Genomic DNA, 10,229 nt, shown 5'->3' on the forward strand with positions numbered 1-10,229 from the left:
GCCACCTCTACCGAATATTAATTTTTTTTTACATTATGGCGGGATGAGCTGCAAATTTGTAAAAGTGGCATGTTCTATTTTTTTGTTCTTATGAGCGGAAGCATGTGTCACTCTCGCAAATTCCTCTCGTAGTGCATACACATATAATAATTATAAATAAATAAATAAACAGTAAATTTGACATTAGACACAGCACGGTTATGACATAAGCATGATATGAAATGAAAAGTAATAGCTAAAAACAATAAACAAAAGGAAAATACAAGATGAGAAGTTGAATTCATGAATCGTGAATCGATAGTAACTTCAAATAAATATTAAAGTATCCTAATCGTAATCAACATGATACAGATAAGCAAATGTTAAAATTGAACAAAAAGTAACTGTTGTAAAAATGATTATTCATTGAACTAACTAAACTCCGAGTTCACCTTTGCCTTAATTTAACTATTCAAACGTCGCCCCAAAATCAAAAGTGATCAATAAAATCTTTAACTAGTACTAGATCAAAAGATTCAACTTATGGACACAAAAAAACGATGATAAGATGCGAAAAGACCAGAAAAAGAAATATCTAAAACACTGAATTAACACGAACACAGCACAAATACAAAAATGTTCCAAACTATAAATAAAAAAGTATAAACTTACCAAAATTTATATAGACATACAATCGCTTTGACACAATTATAATATGATAAATATGCAATGCAACAAGAACACAAGTTGCTAGGTCTATAAGACATAAATGGCCAACGAGGAATCGAACTAAGAGAGACATTCTTCTCCTACATTTTGATCTGTGTGGTTCAATAAAGAAAATGGACTCAGAAAAGAGCATATAGGTGATTTTGCGACAACTGGGCCAAAATAAAAAGGGAATGCCAAAAGGTTTTTGACTTGTATTGCCACACATGAATTCTATTACATATATCCTATATATATATATACACTATAAAGAACATAAACAAGGAAAAGAAATCTAGAGCTGCCCATCTATATTTACAACAATTACATAGTATTTACAGCTAAGAAATCTTCAAATATTTCACCTATGATTTAACCAGTATCTAGTCAACTCTTGAGCCGGGAAAAACCAAATAACTAATCGTCAAAGTGAGAGACACTGTACCTTATCAGGAAGATTCCTAGGCATTGGTAGAGCAGAAACATATCTCTGGAGGAAGAATTTGGGAGGACTAGAAATTGCTTCAGAGGACGATGAAGTCTCAACCCTGTCAGCTTGCCCCCGCCCATAGAACTTGCCGAAATGATTGATAAGCAAAACCTTCTCCAGATAATGGCATTCCAATCTTAAGTCCAATATTGAGGCTCTCTTCTCCAGACTAATAACAAAAATAGGAAACATTAGAAGACAAGACAACCAGCACAAGAGGAGCTGCTTAGGGTGAAACCTTTTATAGGGTCAACATTGGGCAACCAAAGGTACTTTTTAAATAAAGTATACAACTAAACAGTAAAGAAAAAAAATAGATGCATAGTCTACTTGCGAGCAAAACATTTCCAATATATATATAAACCTTTTAATTTTATTAAAAAACCTAAACCAAGATATTATGCGTAAAACATATTGGTAAGAACTTGAACTGAGTTACCTGTGTAAATCATTTTCCAGTTTCTTCGTTCTGACAACAAACTCTTCTGCAGCCTTTAAGATGGACTGCATTCTCTCCTTAAGCATTTCAGAGAGGCTAAAAACAATTTAACAGAAACAAGAACCATTAGTATAAAAGTAGACTAACAGCGACTCCAGATGGAAGCCAGTAAAACACAGGATTCAGGGATTACAAACATAAGTAGCATGTTCTTACGTGCTTCCATTCTCAGAAGTAACAGCTGCATCACTTTCGGGTATATATGATGTACTGCATGCTTCTCCTAAGCCTAATCTGGCAACAAAATAGACCACAGTCTCGTAATTTTGGCTAGCATCTGCAGAAAGAACTACCCTTGGAGGAGCACAATGTAGTTGCTGCATAAGCTTTGTTGTCAAGATAAGCCTTCTTCTTGATCTAAGCACCGGTGACCCATCTTCAATCATTTCAGGTTCGTATTCAACCTGTGATCAAGACAAATATCTTTAAGAACTGCCATAGTTCGAATAAGGACTAATATAAAATAATAGTATGACAGTTGACACTGAACACACCTTCTCAATCAATCGATTTGCTGAATGTGCCCATTCCACCTCAGCCGCACTGTGATAACAGAAAACTTCAATATAATTCCAATAAAGAGGAAAATGCATAAAGATGGTCAGAGAAGAAAGCATCTAATTTCTTAATTTAGCAAATTGCTTTTGGCAAATATTTCAGTGTTTTAGGTCATTCGATGTAATACAAACAGAGACATTATATATATGATAAAAATTCAGCAAAATGAATATTTATCTAATCACCTGATGTTCTGAGGTCTTCTACAACCTTGTGTCACTTCTCTATGCCATGGTACAAGCTCAAATGTCATACTTTTACGCTTCTTTGCACTCACGACAATCAGGTTCTGGTTTGGAAGATCAGGATGAAGCAAGTGACGGGAGATATGTTTGCTTGCTATTGGCAAGAGGTTTGAGTTTTGCTGTGCATCACCCAGCTGACTAGCATCAGCAGCATTAACTTGCTCATTAGAATCAAGAACATGTAAACCATCAGGAGGCCTACTAAAGATGAATGCTTTGTCCGTAGCCTTCATCATGGCAATTTTCTGAGCGTTGTAAATACCATTTTTAAATGCCCCACGCTGATCAAACCAGGATGGAGTCATCTGGGGTCTGATCTGAGAGTGTTCACCCCTCAGACTACCAGCTAAATTATTAGCATTGCTGACATGCAGGGAACCATTGTGAGTAAATGGCATCTGCTCAATAGCAGATAACTGTGTCTCATGGTAATCTACAGCATTTGATGACAAGCTTAGCATCTTAGAATCCCTAGAAGGTACTATAGGACAATTCACTTGGGCATCTCTCATCATATTACTGGATCCATAAGGCGACTCATCTGCACCTTGAAATACCTGTTGAGCATCCAAACTAGACCCTGGAGTTGGACCTTTAAATCTTTTCGCACTCCTATTACTTGGATCAGCGTCTATATTTTTCATGGCCTGCATCTGATGCAACAATGAATACTCCTGATGAACAATATTATTTGGTCTTAAAGAACGGCCAAGAGCTTCAATGTCTCTCTGCACGCTTGCAGGATTTTGGCTGGCATCAGTCTCTGGCAATAACTGCAGACCTTTGGCTGGCTGTTCTCCTACAACAGAATTCTGTGGTTTAGCAGATCCTGCAGGGAACATGGTTAGCCAACTTCCTCCTGCAATTTTTTCATCTAGTTTCTTTGCTCCAGGAAGAGCTGTTTCTGAGTTACCATTGGACTGTTGATGGCTCTTCAACAAATTCTGTGAGGCATGAGAAGACTGAGTTCCTAATAGATGTGCAGCTGATACACTGGGCCATACATTAGGCATTTTGTACAAATCACCTTGCCATGATGATTCGGCCATAGCAGAGGGTTGGAAAGCTGGCATAGCCTCCAACACCGGAAACTGCTGGTCTGGATCCCTTTCATGGTTTTGGCTGCCACATCTTGGCCAAGAAGTGTCTGAAGAAGCAAGGTCATTATCTATAGCAGTTTCAGGTGTACAAGGTGATATCCTTCCCAATGGACTAATTTGGGCTCTCTCAAAAGAGTCATTAATCCACTTCGATTGAGATGCCAACCCACTAAAATATGCATTAACATGTTTATTTGGTAATACCTGATTACCCACATCCGTAGCAAGTTGGCGCTGCAGATGACTTTCTAAATAAGGATAACCAGAGGTAAAACCCGCAGAAACATTTCCCGAGTTGTTTTGTGAGGTTTTATGGTTGGTATGACCAGAGACACTTGGAATATTATTCCTGATATCTCCCCGTGATGCTCCATGAGTTGAGAACTGAACAGAAGCTGTTGCACCCAACAAGGCATGACCCTTCCTACCTACCTCAGGAGACGTGTGAACTGACTTTATAGAATTAACTCCTTGTGGAGAACTTTGAGATAGAACTGGACGGTCTGGAATGGTAAACCTTTGAGATGGGGGACCTAGCTGTAAACCAAAACTTTGAGCAGCAGAATGCCTATAATGTTGAAATTGGCCTACTGATCCATCAGAAGATTCTGCATCTGGCATTTCAGATGATTGATTGTGTTCAGAAGAGCTTAAGTGTGTCGCAGTACCAGGTTCCCTTTGTTGGTCAACCTTTTGAAGACGCTCCAGCATGTTTTGACTACCAAATTGAGGTATTCAGAAGACCAAAAAAAGGTAAAAAAGGAAACAGAACACCACTAATGATTAGGGAAGCAGAAGAGTCACCATTACCAAATGAAAATCAGATTTCAAATATCAATATGATCAAGTTTTCACTCTAATTGTTTTAACAACTGAAATGAATGTTTGCTACAGCCAAGTTTCATCGACGATTAAAATTGAGAAAAGAAATAAATTAAAGTCAAGCTAAAAGTTGAGCACTGCAAATATTCAACTACCTGATTGAAGTTGTCTTGTTTGGCACAAAATTTCCAAAAGATCTGTCGGGTGCAGAACCAGAATTTGAGCTTTTCAGGGCACCTCATCTACTTGAATGCCAGGAAAACAACCCTAATATACAGAGGGCAGAGAATGTTTAGTCATCAAGAGACTTATATTCTAAAATTAAAGTAATTTTCCACTTGTATTCTAAAATTAAAGTATCTTCCAGAGAAATAGTTGGAAATTTCACACTTTTCACATATATGGCCAAAAAACAGAAAATAACCTTCTTAGTTTCTGAAGACTCCCAGCAGCATGAACAGTATAATTTGACTGCAGAAAATATCCTTGGTTAGAATCTTTCATTCCTTGAGAAACACGTTGGGCTATAGCCTGCATATGTGAAAGATTTTTAGTTCCATAAGAAGGTTGAACTTCACCATCCAGATCCCGAATGGAAAAATTATGCGAATTAACAGGAACAGATGACTTCTGTTCTACTGCCCGTGGATTGTTTGCATCTAGCCAGCCATTGTCCATAATGCCACCATGGATGTATGGTGAGATATGTTGGAGTGAAAACTGTCATTTGAAGTGTCCTTGACAGTGATGTTCTCCTCCATATTTGCTTTATACAGTCCTTTGTCCAAGCAGTTATTTCTGGATGAATCAAAAGATTGAGGGCTCTTATCCAGATTTTGCTGATACTGTGATGACCCCCTGGTTAGTCCAAAGTTTACTTTAGAATCAATATTTTTCCAGAGATTAAGGCTATGACCATTTGGAAGTTGCTGACAGCTTTCCTTGTTAACCCTTATCATTCTCGTGTCTGTTAATGCAGCAACATTACCCAGATCAGAACCTTCTATGTTCACTTGTGGGCTTCCCAAGCCAGTAATCACATTCCAGGGTTCAATATTTTCTTGAACAGAAAGATCAAGGCCAGACCCATGGCCTCTCTTCTCAGACATGACACCCTTGTGATCCCTATGAGAAGGTTGTGATGAACTTTTGATATCCTGACTTTTTGATATGGCCCCACCACTACGTGATGCAGACTCAATGAAGTTCCCACCATTTGCCTTAGTATAAGGTTGAACACTAGCATTAAATATGGACATGGTTTGGTGGCCTGAAACACTCTTTGCAGTTGCTTGCACATCAGGGGAGTGAGCACTTTCAGCTACAGGCTTTTGTAGAGCACTGTGACCTAACAATTTAGAATTCAGTGTGACGGCATTCTGCAAGTTGTTATCAATTCCAGGCAATTGACGTTTTCTGCCATCATTGGCAATTGAAGGTGGCATGTTTCCACTAGGAGGTTCACTACTATGCACAGCCAAACCACTCCACTCTTCCTGTACCCCTATGTCGTTACTAGATGTTTCTGCTACAGCAGACTGCATGAGTGCACTCCAACTTCCACTTTGCAGAGAAGGAAATTCCACAAAAGAATCTGTACCATCCAAAACTGCACCCATGTTGGTGTTCTTTCCAAAGATATCCCATGCACTGTCATCTGAACCAAACAAAATCTTTTCTTCGGTTGGATCTAGCGAAGCCACATTCTGAGAGTGCAGAGCCTGAATTTCTGACTTTTCCAGGGATGTTTCTGATTGACGAAGATGTTCTTGCCTCCCATGAGAGACCATTCCTATATCTTTTAGCTGGATAGTCATTTGCTGCAAGTTTTCTGAATTGAATACAATATTTGAACCTTGAAGAGCTGCATCACCAAATACATTTTTAAACTGATCACCCTGTCTGGAAACCAAAGCTCCATCTTGCAACCCAAATTGGTCTGGAAACATAGCAAACTGACTACCTGGAAATGAATTACTGCTAGCTGGCATCAGCTGTGATAAAGGCTTATCTATTTGGACATATAAATGTTGATATGGATTTCCCCATGCACCACTGTTAAAGACCCCATTAAATGATTGATTATCCTGAGGTGGAACCAAACCCACCAAACGCGCCTGCCCTTGCTCAGGGGAAGACATAAATCCACCAGAGCATTCTGGCATGGCAGAAAAGGCATCATGTTGCAGCCAATTTGCATTTGTGTCATGATCTCAGGCTGCCACGAATAATTTGAAGCATCAAGGACAGGAACACCATTGATAGGAGCTGGGGGGAAATTATCTGATCCCTGTTTCACAAAAGAGGAAACCTGATTCACAGAGCTCAACTGCCTTACTTCAGGTAGCGGAAATTGTGGATTTGGAAGTTGTTGTCTCTGGAATTCCTGTATGTTCTTTAGAATGGACTGTTGCTGTAACAGTTGCATGTCCGTCATCCCAGATTGCTGCTCTGGTAAAGGCTGGATCATGCCAGGATGTTGTCCATTAACTTGATGTTGCCCTCCATGAAAGTTATAATTAATGGGAGATTCAGTATATTCCAACCTAAACGAATTCTTTTCATGAAGATCGGGGCCATATTTCATAGGTGAATCAAGAACTGACAAGCCTCTAGATACTGCCACTCCCAAAAGGTTCATTTCATTCAGCCTTGCCCCGAAAGCCCGATGTCCTTGCATATAGCCATTTGCAATTGATGATTGATCTTGCGATTGATTTCTGGCAATTTCAGGTCTCATACCAGATTGTGCGAAGTTCAGCCCATGCTGCAGGCTTGAATTCTGACCACTATGCCCTCTGTCAAACTCAGCTAATCCCAAAAGAAAATATAATCATGCCAAAAATGGTTTAGAAGCATGTCACAACAATGAACTAAACTTGCATTACTATAATTGTTGTAACAGAAGTAGAAACAAAACAAACAAAATGCCTTACCAAATTGATTTACACTGAAATTCTTCACATTTGAAACAGGGTGTATCTGGCTTCCAACAAAGTGATTGTTACTTAAACCATGCCAGGTACTGTCAACCAGCTCTGAGTGATGCTGGCCCAGGGACAAGCTCTCTTGGCCAAGGAAATTATGAATACTGTCACCGAATCCGTTGCCAGGCATAGATAAACCAAGCCAAAAATATTCAGAAGATAAAATTTCATGACAAGAAAAGTACTACCTACAGAAACAAGAATCTAGTTAAACTTTTCACATGCCTGCAGTACCATTGCAGGGCAGACACCGTTATGAATCCTTCTTTATTCCAACTGTGATAGAAACAAACCTCTCGTACACATCAAAAATACACCCCAGTTGCCCTGTTTCAAAACTCAACCTTATCCTGCATGCATAAAACCAATATATCATCTCTTCGTGGAATCAAAAGTGCAACTATCCCAGAATGAAAATTGTTCCACCTTTTTTTTCATTTTGAAGGGAAGGTGCACGAAACAAGTATAAAAATGTCAAAAAAAAAGGCCATCCAACAAACGTATCAAATTGCAGACAACATGATATTGATACGGAAAATCGTGATCCTTACGATCTTAAAAATTTTAAAAATTATTTTAAAATTCAAGTATGTTTTAATCTTGAAGAGAAGCTTAGGGGCTTACTTTTATCAAACTATACCTATTTGATTCTTGGGCAACAAAATCATGCTTTGTACTTCAAAGACATCATGTGTCAAAGTCATTGTTATATCAAATGTTAATCAGTTTGGCATGCACCAAAAGTGTCATGTTTGAATTATTTTTAGTTTCAAGAAAAAAAAAAAGTTAATTCACATTCTTTTTTTCCCATCACCATAAACAGAAATTCTAGATGTACATCTCCTTCCCTCATGTAGTAGTTAATAACCATGATGTGCTACAGATATGCAATAAATTGGATTTTCTTGTATGAAACTTCTATATCACCAAAAGTCAATGGATTTGCATTGCTTATTATACTATATCTCAAACCAACTAAGAAAGCAGAATAAAAAAATATATTGCAGATATAAATTGTTCTTGGACACATTACGCACCTTTACAATAGTGCTCAGTGTGCTGAAATAAATCCATTGACTTACAAGTTCACCATGAATTCATCATAAGGGAAGTTGATGTATCACAACATAATATATAAAGTCTTTTTTTTATTATTATTAATGGCATTATTTTTCCTTTCTTTCTTATCAATTCAGGTAGCATCCTCATTAATCAATATGAAACAGTACAAGGCTCAATTTTTTTGACTAAATTAAAGTTAGATTCATTAAAGGGAAGTTCTGCTGTACGGCAACCTAGTTTAAGCCTAAGGAGCGGCAGGGCATAACATTTTCGGTTGGCAACTGAAAAATGTTAAGAAAAAGTTAACATTTTAGTTCGTGCCTAACCGAAATTGTTATGCTTTTTATAACATATCAGGTTGCACCCCTTCCCTGCAGTTCCTTAGCCTTAAATTAGGTTGTTGTCCCTTAGACATTCCCTTCACTAAATCACTAAGAAGCTGGAAGTCTGGTAGAAAAAAATATAAATAGGAACAACAGTAGTCAAAAGAAAAAGAGAATGATACCTCCATTAAGAAAAACAAGAATCAAATGCTGTCATTTCAAGCTCACTGAACAACAAATATCATAGAATGAAGAGAGAAGCTTAAAAAGTAGCCTAAGCAAATTCTACATGCTAAGTAAAAACACAAATCCACTACTAATGAGAAATGTAAGAAACTAAATTAAAGATAAGAGCAAAAAAAGAAATTATCATATCTTCATAGGAAAACTTATATAACCTTTTGAAAAGAAAGAAGAGAATAACTACTTTAACTTCTCCTCGAATTAAAATTTTTACTTCCTCCGTAAAAAGTGCCCTGCAACCTCCATTCCCTTAGCAACTAAAGAGCCTCTAAAACTATAAAAACATGTCAGGTAGCTCGCATTTCTAACCAAGACCACAAAAGATCGAAGGGTAAACAAGTAAATGTCATCGGAAAACAAAAAAGACAATATAAGTAACACAACTGCACAACTCTAGAATACCTTTGCGAATATTCAGCCTCTCAGTGTTATTAAAGTATTAGGGTTTCTAGGGAGAGAAACATGAGAAATGAACTTACAGTTAAGCAGATAAGCCTTTAAAATGGAGTTCAAACAACCGATCCTTGAAGAACACCAAAACTATGGAGTTAGGGTTTGAATGCGAAATAAACTTTTAAACAGAGAACTGTTTTTTTATAAAAAAAAGAGAAAATTCTTTTTGGTTTATCCTTTTTTTTAAAAAAATATCAAAATAGTTAAAGTGATAGAGATAATGTAAAATTTTCAACTACCGGAGGATCAAAATTGGCGTTCGGAACCGAAGGTTAGCTATGGCGGAACGAATCTGAGGTTTGGAGTCGAAGCTGAAAGAGAGGTTGAACAAAGGCGAAAATAAGGTTTTTCATCTCTTTACTATGTTAAAATTTAAAATTTCATCCCTATAATCTAATTTTTTACATAATTCATTCCTTTAATTTTATAATATTATCAGTTAGTTAAAAATAATTATTTAAATTAATTAATTAGATTTTTTTCCAAAAAATATGTCAAATAAATATATAAGGATATTTTTAAAAAATCTAACTAAATAACTTAATCTAAATAATAAATGTCAAACTAATTTTGAACGGAATAAGTAATAAAACTGTAAAATAGAACATAGGGTTAATAATTTGGACTGCTAATAACATTTTAAAAGTGGCTAAATCAAATTATATCAAAATATAGTATAAAATTCAACCTTAATCTAAAACAGAGTATAGGGACTGAAATCATAGTTTGACCTTGAAGAAGGATAAATGGCGAGGCGTGT

At 36.9% G+C, this 10,229-nt stretch overlaps 2 protein-coding genes across 2 annotated transcripts; both read right to left on the bottom strand.

The window, feature by feature from the left end:
- Positions 1–882: 882 nt before the first annotated feature.
- On the bottom strand, positions 883–5,045 carry LOC120122015. The gene is made up of 7 exons (XM_039141279.1): positions 4,826–5,045; positions 4,557–4,668; positions 2,420–4,297; positions 2,171–2,219; positions 1,833–2,080; positions 1,617–1,712; positions 883–1,346 (listed from the first exon to the last, which is right to left on the bottom strand). Exons 3-7 carry the CDS (start codon positions 4,288–4,290, stop codon positions 1,112–1,114), a joined length of 2,499 nt encoding a protein of 832 aa, XP_038997210.1. The 5' UTR covers positions 4,291–4,297; positions 4,557–4,668; positions 4,826–5,045; the 3' UTR covers positions 883–1,111.
- Positions 5,046–5,060: 15 nt separating this feature from the next.
- Positions 5,061–9,633, bottom strand: LOC120122268. The gene is made up of 5 exons (XM_039141439.1): positions 9,496–9,633; positions 7,682–7,738; positions 7,338–7,576; positions 6,510–7,212; positions 5,061–6,456 (listed from the first exon to the last, which is right to left on the bottom strand). The coding sequence occupies exons 3-5, from the start codon at positions 7,516–7,518 to the stop codon at positions 5,061–5,063; spliced, it is 2,280 nt and encodes a 759-aa protein (XP_038997370.1). The 5' UTR covers positions 7,519–7,576; positions 7,682–7,738; positions 9,496–9,633.
- Positions 9,634–10,229: the final 596 nt, after the last annotated feature.

This window comes from Hibiscus syriacus, unplaced genomic scaffold, assembly GCF_006381635.1.
Source record: "Hibiscus syriacus cultivar Baekdansim isolate YM2019G1 unplaced genomic scaffold, ASM638163v2 tig00110384_pilon, whole genome shotgun sequence".
Classification (NCBI taxonomy): domain Eukaryota; kingdom Viridiplantae; phylum Streptophyta; class Magnoliopsida; order Malvales; family Malvaceae; genus Hibiscus; species Hibiscus syriacus.